The sequence below is a fragment of the Centruroides vittatus genome, unplaced genomic scaffold, assembly GCF_030686945.1.
Source record: "Centruroides vittatus isolate TY-2023 unplaced genomic scaffold, ASM3068694v2 contig_1089, whole genome shotgun sequence".
NCBI lineage: Eukaryota > Metazoa > Arthropoda > Arachnida > Scorpiones > Buthidae > Centruroides > Centruroides vittatus.
In genome coordinates this window covers 345,358-357,667 of record NW_027120700.1, presented here as the reverse complement: position 1 = coordinate 357,667, position 12,310 = coordinate 345,358, and the positions used below count along the sequence as shown (strand labels likewise).

The following is a 12,310-nucleotide window of genomic DNA, read 5'->3' as shown; positions in this document are numbered from 1 at the left end:
TAGGACTGTCTTGATTTTACTCTACGATTTTTATTACCGTACATCTCGGCAGATAAGACGACAGTTGAATCGTAAAAAAAGGCCCTTAAAATCCGGGGTCGTCTTATAGGACAGATACAAAAAATTATAATGGTTTTAATTTATATAAATTTCAATCTAAAAAAACCGGACAAACTAATTATTTACTAGTAGAGAGTAGAGTATGTCCACAAAATAGAATAGCCCATATGACATTTTTGTGAATAGTCAAGGTCATTACTCGAATGCCGAATCAGTGCAAATGCTTGCAACAATCGCAAGGCAGTGCTGCCAGATGCAAGAAAATAAATTTGTTCATTTGAAAAATTACAAATAGAACATAATTCCGTATACGCTATACAGTATTATTATCCAGATGATGATCGCTGATATAAACTAAATTCATAGGCCGTTGATAGTTTGGGGGTCCTCTTATAGGACAGATATAAGCTAAAACTATAAAACTTCGATGAAAATTTATACCTCGTCTTATCTGCCGAGATATACAGTAATTTCATTTTCTGTGAAACCCTTTCTGTAAATTTTTCAATACACTAGTATTATTTAAATGCAATTTGTAAAAATGACCAAGATACAATAAAAATCCATTTATTCCAATTGATTCCCAGATGCATGTATATATTTTTTAATTTACATAAACTTTTACATTTCTTTAGTTAGGAAGTATTTCTTTTTTTAATTCAGCATGACCAATTTTCATAATCAAGTATTATAAAATAAAACTTCCACATATTCTTGCAAAAGTTAGGACAATAGAATTATGAAATTTGCACTGTAAGATAGATGAAATAATATATTTTGATTCCCAGAAATAAACTTGGTCACATCAAGGAAGTTTGGAAAGAGTAATAGGTCAAAATGGAGTAGAGTCTCAACTAAATGTACACATTAATTGCAAAAATTTGCAAAAACACAGAAAAACAGCATGTTTTAAAAGTGAAATTGTATTTAACCATCTAACACCTCGGGTTAAAATATAAAACTTCTTACTTGAAACCAATTCACCAGAGCAAAATTTGTTTTTAATGTGCTAACGGCAGTGTACAGAAAACCAATGGCAATCACAACATACATTCCAATAGGATCATGCAATCCCTTTTCTTATAAAATAGCAACTTTCAGAGCATTAGTGATGAGAGCATACACACATTCTTCCACAGCACAGGCATTAATGTAGGAAATAAACAACATAGAAAGGATAGCAGAACAGTGTGGGTACACCAACCTTATGCATAAGTTAAGTGAAAACAACAAGCGTAAGAGGATGGTAATATCTGATCTAGAAGAAAGATATAATAAGGAAAATGTAGATGGCAAGTTGATAGTCCCCGTCACATATTCGCGTTTTTCATGAACTATAGATGGCGCTGAATTTTTACAAAATGGCTACTTTATCTGGGTCGCTTGTAACTAGTAATGTAAAATTAATCATATATTACTGCCCGATATAATGATATATGCTGCTTGTAGCTGTTTATCGAGAAATTTTATAGTAGCAGAACAATTATTGCTAGCGGGATACGTCATTATATGGTATCGAAGCAAGTGAGCGAGATCGTTCTATGCATATTTGTGCCCTTTGTGTTAAAAACATCAGCTTTGACATTGTCCTATCAGGGTTAGATTTACAAGTAAAAAGCTATGTAAATTGTTGCTTAGGCTTAGACTTTCAAAGAGCCTCAAACATTTGTACAAACAAAAAAAAATTAAAGTCGAATTTTGTAATAAACATTTTTTACAAACGGTGAGGGGTTTTACAGCCCTTTTACGGCTAGTGGAGTCGCGGCCTTACACCAATATGTGCTTTTAATAGGGATGAGTCAGTGTGAATTTTTTTAATGAAAAACCGAAAAAGGAAATCTGTTTTTATTTTAAATCTTTTCTAGACACAATTTAATAGGAGAAATTTAATTCTACACAAAACAAGCATAACTTTAGAATTAATATAAAAACAAAATTGGCAATAACTCCAAGATGTCTAAATTCTGATGTTTAAACTTCTATAAAATATCAATTAGCTTTATCCATTTCAAAGTAAAATTTTAGTTTTATCTCACAAGTAATCAAATTATTGTTATTTATTAGTATTTACCATATACCAAAATACAATAGACTTTCAACTGTTGGTGGAAATAAATTCACAAGTAGGAGAAATTTATTAATAACAAGTCAGTTCTGAAAAAGTATTTAGATGAAGAGAAAAAGGTCAGTTTTGAATAAGCATAAACACAAAAGGAAAAATTAAATTTATAAATTCACCATTGTGTGAAAAATCTGTGGCAAAATGTGACATCTTATTTCATACACAGTTTATTTAAAACAATGCACTTAGAGACTGACCCAATCAAGATGACATTTTGTGAAAATGAGAATCCACTACGTACTAACTATTTAATAAAAGTATTGATGACAATGTTGAAAGTAACTATTTCAGAGACAAAACTTGTTTGGCAAAATTTAAAAGTTATAAATTTTAATACTGAATATCAAATACAGTAGAGCATTGATTATCCTACCCCCGATCAGCCGTCACATTGGTTAACCGACCGCGTTCTAGTCGGAAAATTCAAATATCCGCTAGTGATGTGGTGCTACAATATTTGGCTATGTCTTGGCTACTTTATTATTATTTTTGTTAAATTTTTGCATGTTTTACCTGGCAACACTGGCTAGACCATGAAAGGGAGGCCAGTATTTAAATGAGGCTTAATTTTATTTAACGATGCTATACAATTGCTGTTTTTAAAACGTGTGTGAGATTTAGTGGCATAAAAACGAGTGTCAGCTGTGAAGCAAAAAAAAATTTTGGACTTCTTTTTCTAATGCATAGGCCTACTTTATGTAAAATATGTAATTCAAATATATATTTTTTTGTTTTATACTGTATTTTTCAATGTACAGTACTGTATTTATTTTGTGCAAAATAAGAAATAATTTTTAATGATACAATAGCAACGATTATTATTTAAAAAAAATTTTGTTAGGCTTAACATTGATGAAAATTCAACGCAAAGTAGGTTAATAGCAATATACTAATATACTATACTAATAATGTATTTTTTCATACTTTTCGGTTATCCGTTTGTCAGATAATCGATGCTCTACTGTAAATTTTTTTGAAATTGGTCATTTATTGAAATGACAACTATTCACAAGTGACGATCAATTATTTATTGTGACATCGTCACAATGCCAGGCTGCAATTTCTAATCATATTTTTAATTTAAAATATATGCTCTCCACCTCAAATTAGCAGTGGCTTTCTCCTGTACATCATACTTTTCCTTTAACAATAAAGTCATGCCAGTCATCTATCTAATACCTTTCGGGGAAAAAATTTTGAATTGAAATAATGTGACTTCCGGTTTGCATTCGAAGTTCAGATATAGTTAATCGGGGCCTCCTGCCCCTAAGGTTCCACATCTGGTCTCGTCTTTCATCTATCTAGCTCTGTTTGAGATTAAGGAAAGATGGATGGACAGACGACAGTGGGAATTCATAGGTCTACAATTTTTTTCAAATTGCAGCCCAATAAGTTGCACACATACATGTGGGTATGTATAACAAAAAAAGAAATCATTTGAAGTGAGCATAACATATGTGCTTTATTGTTTATATTTTAGATAATTATATCTAAAATAATTCAAATGCATTTACTTACTTCCATTTGAGTATATTGTTTCATTAAATCATCATAAGCTTTGCTATTTGATTCAGCTTGGCTTTTCATTGCATCAAAATCCTTTTTAGTGTAACTAAGTTCTGAAAATAGTTAAGAATTTGAATTATTAATGAATAAAAAAATTCAGACCAATTATTATTTTTTGTATTAAAAGTGTTTTGAAAATAATATTTCTAATTAAAGTTTAAAATACATCAGAAGAAACAATAAATAAAATTTAATAAGATGAATGCTGCTATGAAAATTGAACATAGTTAAACCTTATGTAACACCAGAGAGATATGAAAAGCAACTGAACACAAAATTATTGTTAAAAGGTACCAGAAAATAGACTCCTATGAAGTGACAGTCTTCTGACCCATTGGATGTTTCCAGAGTGTATCATGTTGCAGTTAAGAATCATAGAATGCATACAACCTATACTACAGTAGAGCAACTATAAGATCACCGAATGTAAAATTAAAGGAGCATCAAGATGACATCTGAAGTACTGTGCTGTGCATCAGTGTTTGTTTTTGTACTAATTTGTCTGTAAAAGAGTTTTTCATTGTTTGTAAATAATTTATTTTGTTCTTTTTATAGTGAACATGTTTTGTATCATTTTAGTCTGTGCTTCGGCTGCGAGTTTTCGTTTTAGTGTATCAATGTATTCTGCAATGTGTGTTGTGATGTTCATGTTTTGTGCACGTTTCCATTTTCTTGAAAATGTTTTTTTGAGTTTTTTCTTTAATTTGGGTGTTATGTTGTTTTTAGTGTATTGTGTCTGCTTGCCTAATTGCTGTCTAATGTCATTTATTTGTGTTTCTATTCTTCTTTGCCAGGCAAGCTTGTGATAGAATTGTGTTGTGTGTATATATCTGCAATTGTATTTTCAGTCTATGATCTGTCACTACTGTGACTACCCCAGCATAAACTAATGTATGAATGTCTGAGAGTGTAGAAATTAAATGAGTATACAGGGTGTCTATAAAGTCTCTTTACAACTTAAAAAATTTATTGCAAAGGCAATTGATAAGATATCTTAATCAGACTTGTTCTATTGTACTCAGTGGTTTTCAAAGTTTTTCACGTTGCATTATGTGCAATCGAATTTTTGGTCCATTTTTCTTCCACAAGAGATAAATTAACACAGATGCTTTGACCTTGACCTTTTGACTGAATACGTGGCCCCACAACTGCAGGACCTTCAACCAACCATCATGTTCCAGCAGGATGGTGCCCCACCACATTGGCAACTGCATGTTTGTGACTTCCTTAATCAAACATTTCAAGACTGTTGGATTGGAAGGGATGGACCAATTTCATGGCCACCACATTCACCAGATATTACACCTCTGGATTTCTTTCTATGGGATATCGTATATTGGATATCATGTTAGATATCGTGTATTGAACAAAGATACAGGACATTACTGAACTAAAGCAAAAGATAACAGATGCAATAGCAACCATTGATGAGGCTATGCTACAGCGAACATGGCAAGAAGTCGAATACTGTCTTGATGTGCTTCATGTGACTAATGGTGCCCACACAGAGGTGTATTAAATGAGGTAGAAAAACTTTGAAAACCATCGAGTACAATAAAACAAGTCTCATTAAGATATTTTATCAATTGCCTTTGCAATAAATTTTTTAAGTTACTTGTTTATAAGAGACTTATAAGAGAAGTTTATAAGAGAGTTGTTAATAAGAGACTTTACGGACACCCTGTAGTTTGGTAGTAAATGAATGTTTAAGGTAGTAGGGCAGTGGCGTGCCGTGACATTTGATGACAGGGAAGCTGTGTTTCTGTAAGAAGCCGACTTCCAGGGGCAATCAGTTAATTGCGCGTCAGTGATGGTCTAGGGCAGTGGTTCTTAACCTTTTTATACTCGCCGCCCACCAAATATTTCATAGTTTTTTGTGACCCCCATTTTTTAATAATAATTTATATTTGATAATTTGATAATTTATCTATAATAAATTGATTTTTTTATTATTGCTTTATTTTTTATATAATAAATGTAAATCATAATTTTATTATTTCATTATCTATTTAAATAACATTCAAACTTCACAATTAAACATGAAAACTCATTAATTTTTAACAGAAAATAAAATAAGAAACATGTCGGTAAATCGATCCAATGTCGATGCTAAAACTAAACTAAAACTAAAACGCCCACTTGTCGTAAGGATTTTGCATATCTTTTGCAAAAATATTTAAATTTTCAAAGCCTACTATTTTTCCTAATTATTTTTAAAATTCCAAGCATTAATAGTTTCTTAAAATTGCTTTGGAATAAAAGAAGTAAATACTGCGGTGTAAGTAGCATATTTACATTTATTTCTTCTGTACTGACAAAGTTGTATGTAGGAAGAAATACAAAATAAATAAATAAAAACTAAATAGGAAAACTTTATCTCTCTTATTTCACTTTTCAATACGATATTCGGATTATACATCAATTTTCTTTTTATTATATTCTGACGGAAATTTTGCATAATTTGGCAACCCCCGGCAAACTTCTTATGGACCCCCAGGGGCCGCGGCCCCCCTGTTAAGAATCACTGGTCTAGGGTCTATTCGTATTCATTTGTTCGATAAGCCAGTAAAAACTGTAGACTTCTCTAAATGTATTTTTAATATCACAATTACATTCTGAATCGCTAGCCACGATATAAGGGCTAAAATTAAAAATAAATTATAAAAACTTACTCGGTGAAATAAAATGTGCGATGGATATACATACCTGGTACAATGTATTGTTCGATTGTATTAATATACTTTTAAAGAAAATTATAATTAAAATATAGCTTTGTAAAGAAACGTACATAAAAATAACATAAAATATTCTTTACTTTTTAAATCTTAAAACAATCCACTTAGTCAAATATCTTGATACGAGTAGCTAATGGATGGAACTAGTGACGGTCCAGGTAGGTGTGTAGTGAGTGTGTGCGTGCCAAATCCCGAGGGTGCCGATACCGGTCAATGTCAAATGCCTCTTTTGTCGCATCACTAGTATATCTCAAAGGACGCCACAGGGCTGTTGTAAATTTTAAACGTTTCTCACCGTAGCTGTAAAAATCTAACTATGTTAAACTTAATAGTCATTCGTTTTCTAACTAATTCGTTTTAATACCAGGTGTACACGGAAATCAGTTTCCCACTGTACTGAGCGAGTGATTGGTTCTGTTAAGCTTTTGTTGAAGTAAAATTCTGGCTCTTTCAACAGGGTTTTATTTATGTCCCCATTCCCTAATCTCTTAATTATTTAGTCACTTCTTAAGTAGAAATAAGTCGAAACCAGTTACTTTGTACCTGAATATCTGTAGTCTTGGGAAAACAGTGGAAAGACAAATTTTTATGACAACGGATATATAAATCGTAAATTTAAGGAAAATAAATTCTAGAGCTTTTTTTTGTACCATTGTATGTACTGTACGTCTCATTCATTAAATTTGGTTGTAAATGATGCTGCCAAAGTAACAGTTAATTTTTAACACTGTACTAGAATTGTACACGTTTTTTCTGCATCCCCTTACAGATGGGACGTACTAAATCGTAATATCACCGGTTTAACATTGAAATCCGTAAGTAATATAAGATGAGAGAGCGGAATAAACGCAGAATAAATATATCAAATATTTTAATGGAGTTTTTTTAAACTCCTGTCAACTCTACAGAACTATCATAAAAACGTGCCAGTAAACTCCTATCGGTTGGGTTGTTATAAATCTAGTCTAGGGTGGGCAACCCTTTTTATAACATGGGCCAGAATAAATTTTACGTTTTTTTCCGCGCCGTAGTAGTTAATTGACGCCTTCTTGTGACTCGTAATTTTTTTAGTCTGCAAATATGAAATAAATAAATAAAAAGTTAATTACTACATTTATTTCTCTTATCGTTTTCGAAAATTACAAAGAATTGGAAAAATAACTATTAATTAGTTATTTTTCCAATTTAATAATCTATTAAAGATCTCGCGGGCCGGATAGAAACTTTTCGCCAGCCGTAGCTGGCCCGCGGATTGCCCGCCGTTGATCTAGTCTGCTCATGATTCACATAATTGGGCAAGGGTGACTAGCAGGCAGCTAACAGCCCACAACCGCTCCGGGATATAAAGTCGCGTACTCTTTACGCGTGTGTCGCTTCTACCAGCTAAACCGTGACGTTGGTGCTCTGTAAAGCGCATGCGCCAATGCCTATAATCTGGCTGCTTGGAAGTTGACAGGCAGGTGGCTAACAGCCCACAACCGCTCCGGGATATAAAGCTGTACTCTTTACGATGTGTCGCTTCTACCAGCTAAACCGGGTGAGGTTGGTGCACTGTAAACCGCATGTGCTAATGCCTATATAATCTGGCTGATTGGAGACTGACCCGGTTTCGACATTCCTTCCGCCACTGAATTATTCGAATATACAATAGCAATCTTATCGTTTTTTTTTCACGTGTAGTATAGAAATTTGTAAAAGATACATAATGCAGTTATAATAAATTATTAATTTTAATTAATTCAAAGTACGTTAAAATATGAAAATTTATATTTTATAAAATTCAAGGGAAGGTCATTGGAAGGTGGAATCGGCGCTTCCATCGCTTCCAATGACGGCACGCCACTGTAGTAGGGATAGATAAAATTATGTAATGTGTTGATTTTTGGTATTTGTGGTCTTTGTATGGGATCTGTACCTGTATATTTAGTGTGTTTCCAGAAATATAAGTAAGAGCATATTAACTAAATCTATGTCTATGTTATCAGTGGTGGATGAAGAAGTGTCTGTAATATCATTAATGGTAGTTGTTGTGTGTGTGCTATTATCAGTACTTGTTGCTGGATTATCCTAGCAGATTATGTGATTTTCAGTAATGCTAAATGTTTGTCTGTTGATGTATTTGATCAGCAACCCATTGTTTGATAAGTTCAAGTGTTGATTGTGGGATAAGGTGGTTGTGTATAATTGTTATTTTTTGATCAACAACCTTTTATTTGGTGACAATGAGGTGAGGATATTGCTGTGTGAATCTATGGTCTAGTTTGTATGCTCTCATGTTTGTTTCAAGTCTTGTGATGGTATAGTATGTATGATAAACTCATTCATTTCCATTGTCCATTTCATCTGTTGGCATGGTTTTCCAGCCTTTGTGGTCTGTGGATGCATTACCACAGAAACACCAAGGCTAGGTTAGTTCCTCACAACTGTCAAGGGCATTGCAGTAGACATGGGCTGGTGCTGCTTTTGCCGCCAGTAACCAAGGGAGACTGTGGCCTATTTCTTGAACGTGAGCCCCTACCTTACCCAAAAAGATGGACCCTATTAACTGTGGCATCTGAGCCGATATCACACTTAGACCTGGTTACCACCATGGTAAATGTTTCCACAGAATGTAGATGATAACTCTCTTAACTTCATTTCTCCCCAAAGACCTTACTGGTATGGGTGTCCCTACCAGGAGCTTGTGCTCCAGCCTGCATTGCTCTACAGATCAGTAAAATTACTGGACTCTCCCACCATGACCAGGTGGTGACCACAGGAAAATTGTTGTTGTTATTGTTATTATTATTATTATTATTAAATCCCATTATAGAATGATCTATAGATAAAATTTAGAAAAAGAAACTATTAAAATCTATTCAGCTTAGAGTTAATCTTTATTTCATATCAATGTTATATTTATAATTTCTATATAAGACGACAACATAGACTGAGAAATCTGAGAAATTAAAATTTTATGATTTGAAAAACAACTGACTAATTGTGGCAGTCCATTAAATTTATTATTATACAAACATTTTAATCAAATATTACAGAATAAATCTTACCATCTTTAGTTTTTTTCAGTTCTTCTTTTAATGTCTGAATTTCCAATTCTTGTTTCTCTCTCTTTACATTTCCTTCATTTTCAGCTCTATCTCCAGCTTCTTTCTCTCTCTAAAATTATATTTAAAAACAAAATGTTAAAACTGTAAATTTTCTGTTACTGATAAACTATTTAGAATGAAAATTTCAAATAATAGAGAATAAAATTTATAAATTAATAAAAAGTGAAGAATATCAAATAATAGATTGAAATATAATAAAAAGTAACTTTAATATATGTTATTTTGTGTATGTATGAGCAACAATGTGTTCATATGTGTGTACATGCAGACATGCACATGAAATTAAATTCCAGTTGGGTTTCTTCACTGTAAACTCCTTTCCAACTGAAATATACTATTTTATATTCATTATTTATGAAAAGGTTTTTCTATGAATACTAGCAGATATATGGCACAACAATCACAGTGCTAATATATATGTAATGATGTATAAGTCTATTAAATTCCTTTTATGTTGCAATGTGAACTGTATTTGTTTTTTTTTTACGGTTAAATACTTAAAGATATTTAGGAACCAGTGTGTGTTAATGAAATAATCATTTTACATTAATGATGCAAAACAGATTTATATACATTTTTTCTAAATATGTAAACATTTTAATTAAAAAATTAAGAAAACAAATTTTAAAAGGTATAGTAGAACCACACCATAACATAACAGTATGCACCACCATTATCATCATCCATAATAGCAATCTATTTTTTCTCGAACTATAAATACAAAACTAATTAGGGAAGTATTTAATAAATATATAATTGCTATCAATATATGCAGATTAAGACAAACGTTTAAATCAATATGTGCTGTAAGTACTTGAAATTGTCTATTAAATATTTGAAGTGAGAGAGATATAATAGTGGCACTTCCAGTTTGTTGGAGTGCTCTTAGACTTGTATCATTGGCAGAATATAAATCATGTGCCACAGATAAAACTTTGGTTCTGATTCTGTGTATGACATTTTCAATGCTTATTCCTTCATATATATACAGTACATATTGATATTCGTCTCTTTTTACTTCTCTTTTTCCTCAACATAAAACAAAATAAACTCTCTTGACTTTTCAAATTTTTCTTCTCCTTGATTCCAGTCTTCTTCTAGATCTATTGAATTTATAAATTCTTTGGCATCTTATCTGTTTCTTACTATTGAATCCTCAACTGAGAAAGTTCCAAATCTGGAAAATTGAAATCTTCGGATGGGAAGGCTGTTCAAAGTTAGAAGGATGTATTTGATGATATAGCAAAATTTTACACCAGGAAACATCAGAATGTTGATGATAATAAATAGACAAGATGCCAAAGAATCCATAAACACAGTAGATCTAGAAGAGGAGAAGAATAATTAGAAAAGTCAATACAGATTGATATATTATAAGAAAATGTGTCTGTTTTCAACCATATTTAAATAGTATCCCAAATAACTTCATCTTAAATAGTTAACACTTTATTTCAATTACTTAAAATAATGATATTCACTAGAGAACGGCTACATAAGACTTTTGAATTTATCAAGAAAAAATGAATTCTACTTCTAAATCAACATAATTGGTTTTGCTAATATATATTATTTTACATCAAATATTTATAAAATGAAAATTTATAGATATACATATTATTTTGGATAAAAACAAACTTGTAAGTTTAAGATTGATTATATTTAAGAATTTCATCTGAAAGTTATCCAAATCTGTAAATTATCATATGTGTATATTTATAATTTTTAAAATATACTAAGTGACAAAAAGTTACGCTTCCTTCACAGTGCATTGGAACTGAATGAAATTTTATTAAATGCAAATGCAATAAAAATGGCAATAAGTGATTGCAATATCAAAGCAAAGGGACAACTTCCTGTGGAACAATGGTACAATGTAAAGGAACATTTAGTACAAATGGTAAAAATATGAATTAATTATTACAAAAGATTCTTTAAAAAGATTCTTCTAAGACAATACATACAAATGTGTCTTCATCCCAATCCAGTCCTTTCAAACACACATTTGAGGAATTAACAATTTCACAGCAGAGTCGACCTTTCTTTATAGGCTGCTCGTCTGCCTCTAAATGTAAAACAGTTAAAATATCCCTCTGTACCTTTAGTATCTTGTGCTATTTTCTCTTGCCTAGATACATACAGCAATATAGTTGAGCATGGAGGAATACAAGCACCATTTGCTACACTATGACAGATTTGTCCACAGATGTTGCAATTGTTGGTTCAGATCCATTACACAACGCATAGTCAAAGCTGACATGCCATCTGATTTAACAAATGCTGAATTGATGACAAATATGAAGACTAAGCAGACCAAGAAAGTATGACAATGTGATGAAGACATTCCTGAGAAACCCTAGTGGTATGCAAATGAGCAGCAGTATCTTGATGGAAAATGGCTCTTTGCAATTCTGCCATCAATATCTATACACCACTACTAACTGGCTGTCATATTGGATAGCTCTCCAGATCAGCACACCAGCAGTGGGCATTGTGTGAATTTCCCATTGCTGATGTGCTGGTCTGGGCCCACTGGCAATTGCTTCAATTCAATCTTTACAGTAAAGATCAGATCGAACGACTCACCAGTAGGCCTTTATTCTTGACTACTACTGATCATGATAATTGGCTGTTCTAAATCAAAACTTGAGATTCATTACTAAAGATGATACTATCAGTCCAAAGCAGTTCATGCTTGTCATGAAATCACTGAAAAATATGTT

General features: G+C 32.1%; 1 protein-coding gene across 1 annotated transcript in view; it reads right to left on the bottom strand.

Annotated features, from left to right (window-relative positions):
• LOC136975465 (B-cell receptor-associated protein 31-like) overlaps positions 1–12,310 on the bottom strand; it is a 36,090-nt gene that overhangs the window by 1,547 nt on the left and 22,233 nt on the right. The window contains exons 6-7 of the mRNA XM_067270528.1: positions 9,531–9,639; positions 3,701–3,801 (exon numbers count right to left, since the gene is read on the bottom strand). Coding sequence (XP_067126629.1) covers positions 3,701–3,801; positions 9,531–9,639 — 210 coding nt within the window. The remainder of the gene's footprint in view (positions 1–3,700; positions 3,802–9,530; positions 9,640–12,310) is intronic.